This window comes from Cicer arietinum, chromosome 6 (assembly GCF_000331145.2).
Source record: "Cicer arietinum cultivar CDC Frontier isolate Library 1 chromosome 6, Cicar.CDCFrontier_v2.0, whole genome shotgun sequence".
Classification (NCBI taxonomy): Eukaryota; Viridiplantae; Streptophyta; class Magnoliopsida; order Fabales; family Fabaceae; genus Cicer; species Cicer arietinum.
In genome coordinates, this window is record NC_021165.2 from 11198638 (window position 1) to 11218374 (window position 19737).

At 29.9% G+C, this 19737-nt stretch overlaps 1 protein-coding gene across 1 annotated transcript; it reads left to right on the forward strand.

Moving 5' to 3' along the window:
• Nucleotides 1-7134: 7134 nt before the first annotated feature.
• Nucleotides 7135-13202, forward strand: LOC101503224 (DEAD-box ATP-dependent RNA helicase 1). Its single transcript, XM_004504494.4, has 8 exons — nt 7135-7465; nt 7552-8044; nt 8681-8835; nt 9872-10049; nt 10971-11158; nt 11416-11620; nt 12501-12606; nt 12800-13202. Exons 1-8 carry the CDS (start codon nt 7353-7355, stop codon nt 12853-12855), a joined length of 1494 nt encoding a protein of 497 aa, XP_004504551.1. The 5' UTR covers nt 7135-7352; the 3' UTR covers nt 12856-13202.
• The last annotated feature ends 6535 nt before the right edge of the window (nt 13203-19737 follow it).

The following is a 19737-nucleotide window of genomic DNA, read 5'->3' on the forward strand; positions in this document are numbered from 1 at the left end:
CTTATGGTATTTTTTTAAATTATGTGTTTTATTGTTAGCATTTTTGCCTTTATTTTAAGTGTAAGGGGTGTTGTAACAGAAAAAAGTGTCTCGTTAAAAAATAAGTATAGCTTTTCTAGCAGCAATAAAAAAAAAATAGATTTTTAGTATGTACAGACGTCTTAATAATTCAATTTTTTGTTTTTTTGTTTAGAAGTGAATGTTAAAAATAGATAAAAACTTTTTTTTAATCGTGGGTGACTCAAAAAATATTTTTACATATGTTATATTAGATCTCATATGTGAAGATGTGTTGTATTATTATAATTTATATTGCTATATAGTGTAAAATAAAAACATTCAAAGGAGTGTTGGTAAAATTACATTTAATAGCAACTTTATTATCTTTTTCTGATTCTATATAGACTGTATTTTATCTTTAAATAATGGCCATATTGTATACTAGTTTATTAATTAAATTCAATTTAAATGATAACTCTTCATTTTCATAAACAAAATTGATAATTTTTTATAAGTGGTTTTCGTATATTAATATAGGTTTTTTTTACGATAAGAAAAAAAATTGACCAAAAAGGAAAATTAAAAACAAACAACTCTTTTAAAAAATCACTTATCAAAATATCAACATCCAAGAGAGAAGATAGTTCAAGAGGATGATCAATCCAACAATTAAATTTATCTTCACCACTAGAGTTGAGTTTCACAATAAAATCAACCACTAATTAATGTCACCTTTACAACATATGAACCAATTGAGCATTTCAGTCTAACTTTAGTGTATGTTGAATTTTACTTTGACTAATGTATTTTTTATTTTGAGTCGTTGTATTATTTACAATATTTGTATTTGCAACAAACAAAACAAATTTAAGGTTCATGCAAAGAATGAGTTTAAAAAAAGTTCCAAATAAGGAAGAAAATTATTTGCGATCATATTAGACCTTTGTTTTTTTAGGCATTGATCACATTAGACCTTAAAAGGACACATGTTAGCCTTTAATGGAGTTTTGTTATGGAATATATGAATTGTATTGAGCTTTATCCCATATTTACCATTGTGTTTCATCAACTATTATAAAATGTCAATCTGAATGGATCATGATTCGACTTGGACTCGAGGTAGCGAACGAAGTAAAGACAAAGCGATGCACGAGAAGGACAATCATTTTCCTTTTTCGGAGGAGAATATTGCACCTGCAAACATTCTGACACTTGAGATAGAGTTTGAGTGGAATGTGAGAGGTTAAGTTGATTGAATTGGGTACTGTTCTTGTTGTTCATTCTTTATATTTATAAGACGATTTAGTTTAATTTTTTTAAAATCCAAAGAAGAAATCTTGATTGAAGTCTCGCCCCTATCGTTAATGTTGAATTCAGTCGTCACAACAACAGAAGAAAGAGACGTTTAGACTAAAACTAATACATATGTATGTATAATTAATAAGGTCTGCTAGAATGGGACATATGCCCATTCCAAAACTAATGCATTGACCTTTGTGAATCATAAGATCTTACTTTTCCTTATTTTTTGTTGTATTCTTAGAAAGTTTGGGCATGTAATCAAATGTGCACATTCAACTCAATAATATAATCACTTTTAACTTCAATGGAGGTTCTAGCCAAAATTTATCTCACATCATTACGTAGATGACGTCATTTTAGTAACAAATACATTTTTTTATCTCACATGTATTTTGTAGATGATATCATAACAAAATAAATAGTTTTTTTCTTCTTTCAGATTGTTGTGGTTTAAGGATGAAAATCATGGAATTGGGTGTTTCCCACTGAAGACATATCTCTTTATAATCATGCCCCATTTATTTGTGCTTTCGCCTAACAAATGGAGGCTCTAGGATAAATAAATTGATTAAATGTTTATGGACAACCTATTTCAATAACAAAAGAAAAAACAAGGATAGATTGTTTTCATATATTATTTTTGAGATTTTATGAAAAATAGTTGAAATAACCTCACCAATTTTTATGTATTAAATAAATTCAAGCAATCCAAAATTTCGAAACTTTCGAACAATCTGAAACTTTTAAAATATAAATTTTTTAGATTTTTCGAAACTTTCAAAATAGAAAATTATCAGAATATTCAAAACTTTCAAAATATTTAAAACTTTCGAACAATTCGAAATTGAATTTTTTCACAATTTTCGAAATAGGAATATTTCAATTATTCGAAGATTTTGAAATTTTCAAAATTTTTGTAATTTTTTCCATTTTTTAAAAAATTATTGATATAATAATTATGTTAACTTAATTTTGCATTGTCTAGAGTTAGAGGTGTGAACGGAGAAATTATTCGTACTATCGCTAGAGGTATTGGGGGTGATAGAGGTGGTAGAGGCGTTAGTTCCACCGTTAGCATCGTTGTAGACGTGGTTTTAGTTCTCATGACCTTGGCGAGGATGTTCAGGAGTTTGAACATAATGTTCGTGAGGACGTTCATGAGCCTGAACAGATGGACTACGAGGAATTTGAGCAGCAATAGGTTGAAAACGTCGAAAAGCAGGTTCAACAGCCCGAATTCTCTGAAGGACCATTGGTGACATCTATGTTGATGCAATGTGAACATCATGTGGCTCTTAAGATATGAGAATGAGATGTATATTTTTATTAATTAATTTTTTAATTAAGAATAAGTATATATTATATTTAGTACATTTTTTCAATGAAATTTAGTAAATGATTTTATTGTTATGTTTTTTAATTGTTGAAGTACGTGTACCAGATGTGTGCAACACTGGATTCAATAATCTGGACTGATACATTTGTCTTCAGCTTATTTGACGATGGTTGATGCTAGTCTGATATCTTGACATTTGGAGTTATGATGATCACACTGGACTATGTTACGACTCTTCTTTCATATTCCACCATGTGGTTGTTTTTTTTGATTCAACAATAAATATGAACACTACTAATGTTGCGATGGATGCACATGAGTTGTTGGGAGCAACCTGAAAGGATGCAGTTGCTAAGATAAATTATAACAAATGTGCATAATATAGACTGCAATGATTGCATGATTTATATAAGCATCTCAACCAAACTATCAGGTTTGAATGTGTTGTTGGAACGTACCTCTTGCATTTAGTTGGCAATAGTGTTTTCTTCGATAAGACACACACTCGTGTGGAGGCGAAATGCATTAGTTTGTTCACTGATTTAGATCGTTGTCGGGACTATGCATGGGGTACAGCTACAATGGTTGTGTTATATGACAACCTGAGTGGTGAAGCTGTTCACGACACTTGATAGTTAAGAGGTTACATGACCTTATTACAAGTATATGATTCATATCAAGTTATGTTATTTATTTATCAAGTTGTAATTTTAATTTACTAGATTGTTTTTTATTTTTGGTGCAGTGTTGGATTTATAAGCACTTTCCTAACATTTGTAAGCGGGACAATATTGGAACGGTTCATGCGCATATTCCAATATCCCATAGGTGGACTGCAAAATACGTTGAAGGTGTTATATTGCTTGAGAATCTACTGTTTACACCATAGGATGATGATCGAGCTAATCATCCTTTTGAAGCAACATCAATGTTCTCCGACTACCTTCGTTGGAGTGAAGTTTCAGTCTCATATCTATCGAAGCGATGTATTCGACAATTTGGTCGTATTTAGTTTATTCCGCGTGATGTTCCTCAAGTGTCAGATAGTATAGATTGGGAAAGGCATAATATTATGAGAGCATGTATAACGATATTTTAGAGTCTATCTCCTCTACCGACGTTTCCTATAGAGGTCACTGTGGAAATAATGTCATATTCAAATTACGAGACAATGACACCAATATGACATTATATCTTGTTGTTATCACGTAACCCAACTCTAGTTTAGTCATCAACTTATCTTTTTCTTAAGCACCCAAACTATAAATATTCAATGAGTTTCACACTGTTTCAACGTTGTCATAAAAAATATTGGAATAAAGATCTTGATGTAGATTGATCTCTTTATCTAAATGTGTTCGAATTAAAGGTCAATATTCTTTGGTTCAACCTAATAATGTTGCAACTACATGATAATCGCAATTTCAATCAGGCACAACATATATTATGCCCTCGATATATTGTGAATAAAAGTAGGATAATGTATATTAGATGGTTGCTTTGCAGATTCTTGAGATGGTTGCCTTGCAGAATGTTGAGATTATAGATTTGTAGAACTCTAACATGGTTGCTTTGCAGATTCTTGAGGTGGTTGCTTTGTAGAATGTTGAGATGGATGTTTTGGAGATCCATAAAAGGCTTCGACATACTCTCAATATGAAGAATCACGAGGGACATCAAATTCTTTTATCGTTTTAGTAGCTCCCTTGGTTTTCACTTTATTAGGTGCTAGACACATTGTTGTTGTATGTGGAAATACAAGCTCACACATTTTTGCCCTAAATATCATTTGACCACAATATCTTGTGTCTTCATGTATGCTTTCATTGCCTCTCACTATTCTAAAAGGTCACATTCTGATAAAGGTTCTTTACTATCCAATTCATGCTCCATGCTCAATTTTCTCAAAAAAACATGAATGTTATGTAAAGGAATAACGTTAACAGATATTTGTAAAGTTGCCAACTCACAGGCACATGGTAATCCATGAGTTGTTCTGATTAAACAACCACACTTTGTTTTGTTAGTACCTACAATCTTTACTCTCTTTAATTGTTTATCAATTTTTTAAAACATTTCCTTGATACAAAGTTATGTAATCTTTGAAAAAATAGGGAATTATACACATGCTCAACAACGATAATGGTTATCTGAAATGACGATTTGATGCTACACATTTGGTTCTTCAACATCATATTCACAACATTCCAACTTTTAAACAAGTCTTCATTATTAGTTTGCAGCATGTTTTTCAATCTCTAATGAGCAGACTCAGCTCTACAAATAAATTAAATAACATAAATTAAAATAAATCACATAAATTACTAAATCATATTTATAAAACAAATCATAATTTAAAAGTACCTGTTGGACGTTTTATTCCCTAAGTGCATCACTTTATTGGTCTAAGGCAGAACAAAACTTTCTTTGTAAGGTGTAAACCGTAAATCTTTAACATAATCAACAAAAAGGATAATATCGGCACACATTAGTTCAAAGTATTGCAAGTGATGATCATACTCCTATACACTAGTCGAAAATACAATTTTTTTCTTCATAAATCCATTACCTGATCTTGTCTATTATTTTTCACATTTTGTTTGCATATTGCCCCAACATTTTTTTTCAATATGAAAATGACATAGCAAATTAATTGAAGTGGGAAATACAACACCGATAATATTCGTCATGGCAAGGTCTATATTGGTTACAATAACTTTAGAAATTAAATTTTAATATGCAAACAATTGTCTTACCTTTTCGAATACCTGGATGAAATTATCTTGTTGCTCTTGTTTTAAGTAAGCAAATGCAACAGAAAAAGTCAACTCAATAGATGTTACATCGACAATTTTAAGTAATGGTAGCCAACATCTATTTATTTTGTATGTACTATCACATATCAAAACAAAATGAAACATTATGAAATTCTCTTTATTTCTCTCAAATATGTGCATTTTGCTTTATATGATCGATAAGTACTTTTTGCTTTATATATTTGAGTGGAAATGGTGAGATTCTCTTTATTTCTCTCTTTCAAAGCATTCAAAATGAAACTTGGTGTAAGCTTATACTTTGTCATGTCATCAACAAGATTTATCTTCTCTTCGTTTAAATGCCCCAAATATGAATGACCGTCTAAAATATTCGTTAAATCGTAGTTGTGTGTTCAACAATGAACACTAATTTTCCATCTTTCACCGATACTCAACAGTATACATATGAGTTTTAATGAACAATTTTCTTTGCGAGAACAAGTTATTGTTGATTTTGATTTTAATTTATATCTTCCACCTCTTTTCCTATCCCAAAATTAATTTGTCTTTTCTTCCTCTCTTTTCGGTAGCTATATAAGATCAAATGGTAACACTTATTATTTCATTTTGTCTTCCAATAGTTTTTGGCCATTAGAATACAACTTATCGATAGAAAAATATCTACAAAATATAATTCAAGTAAAACATCAATATATGTTTATACATTAAAATACAAAACTTATAAAATCAATTATAGATTACATCAAACATTAATTTATTTATAGAATCTATAGTCAATATTGTGGCAGAAACTTCACATCAACTCTACTCATACTTGATTTGAAAAAATATACTAAATTTAATTAATACTTATATTATAAAATAAACAATTTAACTATTTTAAAAAAATTATATTACATTTCAAAACTTTCAGCAAAATTGAAAATTTCGAAGTTTAATACTTATTTCAAAAGTTTGATTTATAACACTTCCAAAAATTTTACTCGTTTCGAAACTTTCGAAAAAATTCTATTTCGAAAATTTCAGATTGCTCGAAAGTTTTGAAATTCTGAAAGTTTTCTATTTCGAAAGTTTAAAATATTTAAATATCAATTACTTTTTGATTTCAAAGATTTGGAAAGATTCAAATTTACAACGACTTATCTAATTTACAAAATTGTATTTTCATTTAAGAGTGAGAAATATAGGTGGAGTGTGCGTAGTAGAAGAAGATTCTACCTTACACCCCTACGTCTAAACCTACCACCCCTCAATCAACGTGAAAAATTAAAACTTCCGAAATAGAAAATTTCAAAATATTCGAAACTTTTGAAATAGTAAAATTTTGAAACTTTCCAAATTTTCAAAATATAATCCTTATTTCGAAAATTTTCAGTTTTAAAATTTTTTCAAAATTAGAAACTTTTGAAACATTTCAAAATTTAAATTTCGAAATGTAGTCCTTATTTCGAAAATTTTTAGATTTGAAAACTTTCGAAACTTTTCAAAATTTTAAAATGTAATCCTTATTTCAAAAATTTAAAACTTCCGAAACTATCGATTTTAAAACTTATTATGAATGGTTAAAATGATAAAATTATCTTTTCATATGTTTTGAGGGAGTGAGAGGGTTAAGTGTGGGGTGGTGGTAGAAAATTCAAGTCCGAAAACTGCGAGACATGCGGCTCTAATCCGAAGCCCAATACATTTCCTTTTGAAGTGGCCCATTACGGTTCCCGCTACCCTTGTAATCAGAAACAACTTGGACCAGAGACGCACTGAACTCAACTGGCCGTGAAAAGCAAACTCTGGTCGGAAAACGCAGGCAGAGTTAGCCGTCGGCCGCCAGCAACAGCGAGAAAATCATCAAATTTTATTTTCCAGATTGTACTTCCCCTCTCTTCTACCGTCTTTCGTTGACCCTTTCTTAAACCCTCCGTTGGTGGTTGCAGTACAATATGGGGGAAGAAAAGCAACACAGTATTCCCGCTTTGCCATGGATGCGAGACCCCGTCGACGTCACTCTCTCTCAACAACTTCCCCTCCATTCCGTCCCTTCTCTCCACCCTAAGTAACCATTACTCTATACTTCAATATTATTATCATAACAATTTTCAATTTCATTTTTATTTATTTTCAATCTCAATTTTTCATCAGGTTGAAATTAGCCTTAGAGGAAATGGGAATCACGAACCTATTCCCAGTGCAAGTCGCAGTTTGGCATGAAACCGTTGGTCCCGGTAACTTCGACCGTGACATTTGCGTTAACTCACCAACTGGAAGCGGCAAAACCCTCGCCTACGCTCTCCCCTTAGTTCAGATGCTATCAAGCCACGTCACCAAATGTATACGCGCATTGGTTGTGGTCCCCACTCGTGACCTTGCTTTGCAGGTAAAAAAAGTCTTCGACGCCGTTGCTTCTCCGTTAGGCCTTCGCGTTGGTTTGGCCGTTGGTCAATCTTCTGTAGCCGATGAAATTTCGGAGCTCGTTGAAATGCCTGCACGTGAGATTGGCACGTGTTATGATCCGCAATGTGTTTCGCTTCCTCGGTTTCAGAGTAAGGTTGATATATTGGTAGCTACTCCTGGTAGGCTTATGGATCACATTAATACTACTATAGGATTCACGCTTGAACATCTTTATTATCTTGTAAGTATAAAATTCTCTCTACTTTTTGCTTTAATTTTATCTGTGTTATCTAATAGCTGCTATAGTGTAGTATAATTTGAACAAATCGATGTTGTTATGCTATATACTACTATTTTATATAAATTGATGCCAAATTGCAGTTATAGCATCTTAGCTTAGTAGAATTTGAACAAAGTGCTATTTTCTGGATCTACAAATGACAACACTGATTTTTAGTGCATGTTTGATTCCAATTTTTCTGAAGGAGGCAAAATCAATTCTGGAGGATTAAAATTTATTTTGACATATTTGGGTGCTTTCGAGTTGAATTGATTGTGCCTCCAAGATTGGTTCCAAATTGAAGCTAGGATTAGTAGCTTTTGAGTCCAAACATGATATTTACATGAAAATTTATTGTTCAACTTACTTTTAAGTGGATATATCAAAACATAAATTACTTACGTTCAAACAACTTTTAACTAAAATAAATTTTGCAAAATCAATTCATTCAAAGTTAATTTCCATTGACACAGAATCAAACACACAATGCAATTAATTTTAAAAGTATATGTTGCTTTGTTATTGTTTGAACCTTTTCTCTTTTCTTAAGTGTGTGTATAATTGTATATGATATGATAACGAGGGAAATAATGTCAGGTGGTTGATGAAACAGATAGACTGCTTCGTGAGGCATACCAGTCATGGTTGCCTACTGTGCTCGAACTGACCCAATCCAAGGATGACGGTTTTTTCCAATCGGCTGATTCATTTTTCCCCTGTTCTGTTGGTGCATTAAGAACAAGAAGAAGATGGTGAGTTCAAAGGTTATTCTCTTTGCAAGTTCATTTAATGAAGTAATAAATAAGAGGCATTCCTTGCCTCATAGTACACATGACTTCAGAATTGTATGCGCTGATCATGTAAACTGTTTTTACAAGTGATGTGGGAATGGGGTTGAACTTTACATAACCTGAGAACAACTCATGATGATAAGCTATGTGGAGGAGTTTATGAAAGTAACCTATAAACATATCAGAGGCTATTTTTCATAAGCTCTTCAAAATACTTTGGTGGGTGATTATTTGACTATTAACACTACTGCTTTGCTGCGTCTTTTATATATTTCTCACATATGACAAACACATTCATGTTGAATTTCAATTATGTTATGTATTTGTAATTATTATATGCTAGCTTCTTGTCTAGTTTGTGTGCTACGTAGTGAGTGACTGTTGGAAAAGAATGAAGGAGCACCCTGTATTAGTAGTGAACGCCACTGAATTCTGATTTTGATGAAAAACAAACATGAAGCTTAGCTTTACTCCTCTGCTTAATGTGGCCACACTCCATTGGTTGCTTATCCATACATTATTGTATTAAATGGTTGGTTATTTTTCAAATGATCAGATTCAAATGTCACCTCTATTCCACACTAAGAAATTATGATTATGGTTGAAGTATTTACTATACAGTATATACACATGCAAACTTTATTGGTAGTATATAGAGCCGGTTTAATGGTTTCAAAGTTTATACTTTATATTGTTGCATTAATAATAGTCTCAATAGGCCATTCAATTCTTGACAATTGTATTGGGAACACAAATATTATAACATTATGTCTTTGATTTCTAGACTTAATCTTTTGGCACTGTTAGTACTTAGTAATCAGATTATCGTTTTGAAACCCAAATGGATCTCAAGTTAGTCTTTTTTATAGTTATTTTTGCCTCTATCTGTTCATTTTGACTAATGAATGCTCATCATACTTTTTAGATTTTATATTAATGCACGTACACATGTTTATTTATATTTATATTTATATTTGTATTATGTATATTTCTGAAGTGGAGTTGAGAGGGGGTTCAAGGACAAGCCTTATCCCAGGCTAGCAAAGATGGTTCTATCTGCGACATTAACTCAGGATCCAGGCAGGCTTATTCAGCTGAATTTACATCACCCTTTATTATTGAAAGCTGGACAAATGCGATATCGGCTCCCCGAAAATTTAGAATCTTATAAACTGGTATGACATTGCATGAGCCTTTTTGTGTTGTTTACATTTAGAAATATATTGTAGATATGCTGCTATGATGCCACTCTCTTTAATTGAATACTCTCTTTGGCATCGAGTATTATAAGTAAAAAAAAAATCCAGATTTTTTGTCTGAAATATAAAATATTTTTAACCCACCTCAATATATTTAATGTTATCATTTTCAGAATATCCTTCATTTAATTAAAATTTTATTTTCTATTACTCTTCAGCAATAAATGTTATCAAGGGTACTTTTGGAAATCTTATTTTTATATGAGATTAAGAACATTAATCTTACTCAACTAAATTTTTTATTGTTTGAGATTAGTAAATTTGTTTTTCTTATAATAAAAATCGGAGATTATTTGTGATCGCAAGAGACTGACATCATATAATGTCAACTGCTATGTAGTTCTATTGTTTTACTTTTGAACTCTTTTCGTGCCCTCCAATGTGGATAAACATTCTTTTCACAACCAACTCTTTTGCTCAAGAACCAAACTCAATTATGCTGTATTTTTAGCAAAGGCTTAGTTTAGTGAAAGGTAGCTTCCAAGTTCCAAAACTTAGGATTTTATGCTTTATTTTATCAAGTATTTTTGTCTTTAGATAACAGCTTTTTGAACAATTTCTGTGGAGTTTGACTCATTAGTTTTATCAAAGCAAGATTTAAGATTTAGTGTTTTGAAAGTCAGAATGTTGAAACTTGAAAGAGGATATGGCCTAAAATTGTGAAACATTATTATTAGGTTCTTAATGCTTGATTTGTGGAACATGTTTATGAGTTGGATTTTTGATGTAGGAAATATTATTTCCCCCCAATCGAGAAAAACCGAAAACTGTATTATGGATTGGAAACGAACTAAAAACCCCCATGTTATTTCAGATTTTCATTTTTTATTTTTGTAGATTTGTGAAACAAAGGTCAAACCTTTGTATTTAATTGCCCTTCTGAAATCCCTGGGAGAAGAAAAATGCCTAGTTTTTACAAAATCTGTGGATTCAACACATCGTCTCTGCAAATTGCTGAATTGTTTTGAAGATCTGCAAATTGATATCAAGGAGTATTCTAGTCTTCAACATCAACGTGTTCGAAGGTAAGTTTTATTCACACACAAAATATTTCTAGCAATGTACGCCGAATGCACTTGTTTACGTTACATACAAAACTTGTTCCCAAAAAACTTTACGTCTTGGAGGTTAGTGTGTTTGGATGCTTATCTTTTGCTCAGATTTACTTATGATAAAAAACTTACCAACAGAACTTTTGAAACAGAAAAGAATTTTTTCCAATGTAAACCAAAATGCGAGGATTGGTCCTTGACATAAAACAAAAGTTGCTAATTTTCTGCAGCAAGACATTGAATGAATTTCGGAAGGGAAAGTTTCAAGTGCTTGTATCTTCTGATGCGTTGACACGTGGAATGGATGTTGAAGGGGTAAGAAATGTCATTAATTATGACGTGCCCAAATACATAAAAACTTATGTTCATCGGGCTGGTAGGACTGCGAGAGCGGGACATACTGGGCGTTGCTTCACATTGATGTCTGAAGATGAGGTATGGAGTTTTATCATCGCACTCGTGGTCCTTGTTTTCTTGCTAGATTCTCGTTTCATAGCACTGTAGCCAATAGAAGAAAGTACAATTTGAGCTATAAAGACTATTTAAAAGCTTCAACACAATAATTATTTCATTAAACATTGTGTAAACTGCGAGAGCGGGACATACTGGGCGTGTTACTTCACATTAAACATGCCTTATTTTAGCTTGAATAAACTCCCTTCTTTCTCCTTGAATAAACCAACCAGGTTTTGGGCCCAATTGGATCACAATCCGGAACCTGATCAACTTGGCAGCTTCGTTAGCATTAATATCTTATCACCACTAATGTCTTTTATTAAAAAACAATTTAAACTTACTGTCTTTGTTCAATATATAATGGAGTTTTGTCTATCACTGTTAGCATCTTTTGATGGTGGTGTTCTGTCCCCTTTGAGTTTATATTATATAAAAAACAACTAAACTTTTTCTCATTAAGTTGGGTTGGCTATGAATTAAAATTAACCTACATCATAAAACTCTATCATCTATTAAATCTAAAGATTTAATGATAAACCATTTACCTCCAAATCTCTCTTAATGGATTGACCTATAAATTATCTTTATCTCCCTCTACTTCTAACTATTTGATTTATCTTGGCTAACACTCCTCAATGGTGTTTTTACGAGTCTTCTCCATGCATGTCCATGTCACATAAGAGAATACTCTACCATCTATTTTCACAACAATAGGAGCTGTCAATTTTCTCTATAATGACTCTGAAATATATAATTTGTCAGAGCACTATACAGATCACAATATAATTGTTTTGGTTTCTTTTTAACATTTGAAACCTAAATCATTCTAGACCTCTTGTCAAATCTTATTCAATTCCAGGTTGGACGATTTAAGAAGTTGATGCGAAAGGCTGAGGGTGGTTCTTGTCCTGAGCATTTTGTTCCATCCAGTTTAATTGAGGCACTCAATACTACCTACCAATCAGGTAAATATGTTGATTCCTTTTTAGGTGTACATGCTTAGACTACTTTTTCAACAATCACTGGTTCACTGTCATTTTGTTGGGGGAGAAAATTTCTATAAACAAGATAAATTTTAGTGTGTATGGTTCATGCTGTTTTGGGTTTACATTTGATGTTTCATTAAGTCATTTTCATTTCTATTATTTATGTTTGCAGCACTGACAAAATATAAGGAGATAATTTCAAAGACACAAAAGAAACCCAAGGATTAGAATCTTCTCAATTGAGCAAAGAGAATGAAAAAAAAACATTCACGGGAATAGGTTATTCATGAACACACAAGGGAAAATCATGTCAGCTTCATAACATCAAAGTAACCCCTTGAAAAATTCAACTAACAATGGGAGTTCTACAATGGAAATGACAGGCTGAAATCTTCTGGCACGAACTCACGTTTTGGGAAATATTCCTAATGGGGTTTGTTTTCTCGTATTTCTTGAGGTATTTTTCTACTAGTTTGATTAATTATCTGACAGGGTAAGATGTATGAGATAAACAATTTTGTATCAATGACAATGGCAAATATTCATCCAAATCTATAGGAAATATATACAATCAATTTCACGAGTCAAACTATCAAATCAAAAGTTTTTATTGACCAGAATAATTTCACAAATCTTTATATGTTTAAATGGAATAATTTCACAAATCTTTATAAATTCTTATTTATAAATCATGAAATAATTTTAAATGAAACTGTAATAAGTTTTTAAAGAATATAAGTAAATATCGATGATTATAATACATACATATAAGGTTTTTATTTATATAAAACTGTGTATTTGATCAATAATATATTATGAAAATAATTAATGATTGAATTAATAAAATTTATTGTTTATGTTGAGTAATAAAATGGAGTAATTCAGCAGAGTTGCTCTTCTTGGAGTTAACGGATTTCCATCCTTTATATATATATGAGCAATATTTAGTGAGAAGCACTTTTGTTAACTCAAAATGAAGAGAATGGATTTTCAGCCTTTCAAAGGTTTTAGATACCCAATTAATAAAATCACTTGACCCTACTATTCTCTATCCTCTTCCTCCTTTCTTCTCCCAATAAAAAAAAAACGTTTAATTTCTGATGAGATTGTAACAACAAACAATAGAAAATAAATAAATAAAAGCATAACAAAGGGTTTAAAACAAAACGCTATATGTTATAAAAACACGTGAAACTGGGAATATGCGACTGAAAAAAACAAAAAGAGAATTGAGAAATAGAAATCAAGAAAATGAGGATCGAGTAGTGTAGGGTGAGGTGATTTTTTAATTGTGTGTTCAAATCCGAGCCCTTCATTTTATATTGAATTGAAAGCTGAAAATATATTCTCCCATTCTCACATAAAATAATAATTCTCATTATATTTGATTCTGTATATACAAATCATTCCCATTATATACCCTATACATATGAGAATAAAAAAAAAAATCATTTTTATTATATATATTAGCGAAATTTTGAAAATTTTTATAGATAAATAAAAAATATAACATTATATTATATATGAAAATTGTAAGTTATAAATTTACAAAAATATATTGATAATCTGTTAACGCTTATTATAAAGAGATAGTAGTTTAAAATTTGGTTGATATTTTTAATAATTAAAAATTAGTTTTTAGAAATTTAATTTTTTTTTTCAAATACTAAATTTTTAGAGTTTATTGTTATGTTTTGTGAGTGTAAAAAGTTTTTCAGTGTCAACACATCACAAACATTCACAAGTGTGACTTTAAAAGTAATTATGATAAAAGTGAAATTGATTTATTAATCTGACGGTTATGATTAATTCACATTGTAAAATATTTTTACATTGTCAATGCATACAAATTAAATTCAAATTTTTACACTATTAATACAATTTTTTTTAACTACAAGGACAAAAATAATATATATATATATATATATATATATATAATGCATTTAAATACAACATATTATTTAATATACCAATATTGACATAGTGTTGATAACAAATAATTGTTTGGTTTGAGTATTAGACAATCTATTTTAAAATCGCGAAACTATATTTTAAATCAATAAATGTTGAGTTTATTGGTTTAGTTCAACTTGAACTTAAACCCATAAAAAAATATCAATTAATTTTGTTAGTTTTGATTAAACTATTGCGATCATATGATCATTTGTTTTGATTTTTATATCTCTTGATAAAACTCACAACTCAAATAGACATTTGGATTATAGTCTGATCAACAAAAATTGATGCATTTGTTTTTTAAAGATTTTGGATGCCTCGCTCGTACTAATCTTAAAAATTGGGCCTAATAAAAAATGCACAATTTTAATAATTAAAAGATTTGGTAAAATAAATTTTAATCCATATACACATATCAATTTACATGATGTTCAGAATTTACACGTATCAATCTACACGATGCATGTCATTTGTTTAAATTAATTGATGTTACAATAAAAGATGCACAAATAACATGTCACATTCACATATTAGACTACAACATATATTTCAACAACGATAATTCCCACAGTTCTATTCATCTAAACAATTTTATTCATAAAACATACCGATTATAGAACACATAATTACAACAATATACACCACAATATCTATATTAATTAATATATCTATTAACATATGTCATGTCAGGTCTAGTCGAAATTCATCACAACTGATTAACATATATCAAACCACAATTATCCTATAGACTTATATAATTTGATTTTCACAATATACTCATTCACACAAATATCATTTTAGAGAGACAGGAGGAGATGAGAGAAGTATGAGTAGTATGTTTAGAAATACGATACGAGAATATAAGGAGAAGATAGAGAGTAATGTCTAATGAAATTATCCAAATTTTGTACAAGAGTAAATATCGTACTTGATTTGGTCTAGTATCAACTAGACCCATCTTTATTGATTGACCAAATTATAATTCATATGTCTCTTAATAAACTAAAAAGTTGAAGTATTTTTTTAAAAATTATCGGAGATGCGGAAAAATTCGACCCTCTTGTGTACCCAATAAACTCCGTCTTTGTATATATGTATATTACATTTTAGTTTATATACAGTTAAAATTTTGCATAAAATTATTATTTTAGCTAGGTGGCATTAAAAATAAGAGATTATGGATATGTTGAACCAAAAATATAGCTGAAGCTTGAAAGTATATATGATGGCTGATGAATTAATAATTGGCAGATGAATTTATAACATATAGTTGATATAGCATATATATGAGTTTAGAATGTTTGTCTAATGGGGTAGACAAAAGTGAGTAAGGATATAGGCGTCGACATTTACCTCTTCACGGGTATTAGTAATATTTTCAAGGTTATTTAATAATCGGAATCATTAAATTACACCTACCTATGTAAAAGTCACACACCCCTCTATTGTGTAATTAAGCACAAACCTCATTTACCATTTATTCCGTCCATCTTCCATGGTTATTTAAAAAAAATATGAAATAGAATACTCATCTCACGTTTTACCCTATTGTAAGTTACTTTGACATTTTCACCATGTGTTGTTTTTTTGTCTACGTAAATCATTCTCAGCCATTTGGCTCAAATATATTTAATCTCAACTTCTTGAAACTGATACTTAAAAAAATTCATCCTTCCCTTTCTTTAAATTTTTAACTGCATTATTTTTAATTAATATACTTTTAATTATTTTTTCTCTTTATTTGAAAACCAATATGTAAGGAATAAATTTGGTCAAAAAATATATATGTAAGCAATACATACTATGAAAGAATTTTTTAAAAAATAATACTATTTGTTGACAATATTTATTATTCTTAAATCACCAATTTAGTCAACAAAGTTCTTTAAGAACAAAGATAACAAATATCTACTTTCATAATACAATATCTAAATTACTTTATTTTGAATTCAATTCTAATCGAAATAATATAACAAAACCAAGTTCTTGCAAATTGATTTTTTCCTTTTACAAGATCTTGCAAATTGAATATGGTCAGCCAAATCAAACACATATTTTTCCATGATATCATTTTTTTGTTTACCGTGACATATGTCATCACTTCCTGGGCTTGTAGGCCCAACACATTCTATACCACTTTATTTCCATGCACACCAATCATGTCTCAAGTGCATCCTTTGCTATTGTTTAGTGTGTGTGGCTGATTATAATTTGCACCTAATTTGTCTCAACACTTTTCCTTTCAAGCTTCATTTTTTACTTGAGGGGTTTATTATTGTGTTTCTTAGATTTGTATAGATTCATATTTACTATTACTATTTGTTGCCCATATATTTGCATTGCCAGAAGTGATTGCAATTTTTAATATTAGAAAATGAGGATGGAAGCAATGTTGTTAAATAGTGAATGCAGGAATTTGAAGAAATATATACAATGCAAACAACATACAAAATTAACCAACTTATTATCAAGTACATGGCTTTGACTATCCCATGAAATTTATGGCACATAATATGAAAGAGGCTATTTTGATGCATGCCAAAACTTGTGGCAAGTTTTGATTTTTTTATTGATAGAAAATTAATCAAGAGCCTTTACATCATATCAAAATACAGATGTAGATGGATCCTTAACGTTACATTACACTTTCAAGTCTCAACTATCATTGTGTTCAGCTAAAACATCGAACAGGGCATTATATCATTACATAAATAAGATACTAAAAGAAATAACAACAACAACAACAAAAATTAAGAAATATATATAGGAGCTTAATTTACATGACTCATGGAAACAGCCACCAAATTAAGGTTGTTTTGTTTCATTGTCTTGCCTCAAATTGCTTCAATTATTCAAACTCGAGAGTGTTCTATGAACTTCCTTAAGAAAGTACCTAGTATTAGTAGAAGAGGCACACGAAGAAGCAGCAATTGATGAAGCTGAATTTGGTGATGAGTTTTTAGCTAGTGAATTTATTACACTATCATTTGAGCTAATTTCCTTATCCTCTTCACTAATTGTTTCCAACATCTTTGATGTTCTATGTCTCATCACACTAACATATTGTGGTGGTGCCACTTCCATGAAAAACCTTGCAATGCGAGAATTTGCCATTTGTTAATGTGAATTTTACTTCAAATGTTCGGAGAAAAATATGAAAATTGAGGTAAAGTTGTTTTTTGTATTTGTATTGAAGAGGATGTGTTTTTGAAGCACAAGGCATGGTTCAATTTATAAGGGGTGGCTAAAAAATAATAACTAGGCTTAAATTGAGTCAAGGGTCTTAATCTTCGAGAGTTAAATCAAATTTTATATGTTAGTGCCGCCTCAAGCTTTTTACATTAAATGTGATTGCATACTAACTTACAAGATTTTTTTATAATGTGGGACATGTTTGGTATGTGTCAAAATTTGGATGGAAATTCTTATATCCTTGAAGATATGGTTTTTGTTTTGTATAGTGACTTCCAAATTTGCACTTTACTTTGAGAATTGTTAGTGGAGTAGCCGTTTAATACTCTTCCACGTTTCAACATATAAGGAAATGACTATCACTTGGATGTTGATGGGGTTAGTTTCTATTTGTATTCACTTTTTTTATTCCATCTTTTAGTAGCAATTTAATAAAGGGATTTTTTTTAATCGTACAGTTGTACATTTTAATGTGGTTGGGTTTTTTAATTAGTGACCTTGACTTGGTTTTTTAGGTGCTTTAGGATTGGTTAAGCATGTTTAATGGGTGAGGTACTTTTAGACACCATTGATTTTTTCCCCCTTTAATGTACTCCATCCACTTGTGTTTATTTCATCCTCATAATGGATCTAATCTTTTCTCATTTCAAACATGATGAAATTATGTCTAGGGAATGATAGAGAAGACTAACTACAAAAATCACCTGATAAATATCTATGTATCAAATTTCATACAAAATATTCATGATTACATGTTATAATATTAATTTTATTGTGGAATTTAAGCCATCTACTTGATTATAAGTGGTTTGGATACGTTTTTCTTTAATATTGTAAGAAATAATAGGATTATGGACTTGAAGATGGAGTTCATATTAAAAATAAGTTTGAGAATTAAACAAACAAAAAAAACTTATAATTCATATTAATAAAAGATAAATGATGAATATAATATATTCTCAATGAGAAAATAACTAACACATAACAATTAACTAACTAACTCCAAGTTAATTAACTGTGAAAATCCTAGTGAAATAATTATTTAATTTAATAAAAAATTAATTGAATAATTATTCTTAACAAATATTGTAGATTCCTAAGTATCCTATGATTTTGTTAGGTACATATATATATACACAATTGAGGTGAGATGAATCTATTAAAATTAGCCACATGTCAGTTTAGTGCAAAACTATTTTTAATCACCCCTTTAAACCATCGTCTCTCTCAATTACCCCCACACAAAAATCAATCCTTAAATCTTCATATGTTTATCTCCTTTTCTGACCCATCAATTTATCCTTAGATTGAAAAAAATTGAATTTTGAAACACCACATTCTCTCTTATTTATGATCATCGTAATTGTCTTTAGCCACAAAACTACTATGGAAGAACTTCTATCATTCTCCTCTAGAACATCTCACACCCGCCAATCTTTTTTTAGATTGGATCAACTATAATTATTAGATTAATCTCATTAGAACTTTTTCAAAATCACCATGTCACCGAACTATATAGATGAACATTAAATTTATGAAAGATAATTTGACAATAAATTTAAATTTTTAATAGAAATATTTAAATTAAATTTAACAATAATATTAGAAATAGCTAAATAACTTTAATAGAAATGTATTTTTTTTACATTTTATTATTTATAAAAATGTAAATAATTTTCTATTCAAAAGTATCTTATCTTCCTATTAACGAGTGAAATTCACACAATTTAACAAAAAAAATTATTTTTCAAAAAAATATACAATTATTTAATCTTTTATATGTTTCATTCAATTTCTTTACTGATAATTTAAAAAATATTGAAATCTTTGACAGCACAAAAACTAACAAAATTTGTGATTTATTTTAAATTCCATCAAACTCAAGGTTAACCATTTTATGTTATACATCAATATTCGTGATCTTGATGAAATAAAACGCTTATACTATTTAGTAAAAAAGAA

Excerpts from the sequence above, each read along its gene's own strand:
- LOC101503224 (XM_004504494.4), top strand. The coding sequence starts at position 7,353 with ATGGGGGAAGAAAAGCAACACAGTATTCCCGCTTTGCCATGGATGCGA. Across the intron at positions 7,466-7,551 it reads GTCCCTTCTCTCCACCCTAA|GTTGAAATTAGCCTTAGAGG; the intron begins GTAACCATTACT and ends ATTTTTCATCAG. Across the intron at positions 8,045-8,680 it reads TTGAACATCTTTATTATCTT|GTGGTTGATGAAACAGATAG; the intron begins GTAAGTATAAAA and ends AAATAATGTCAG.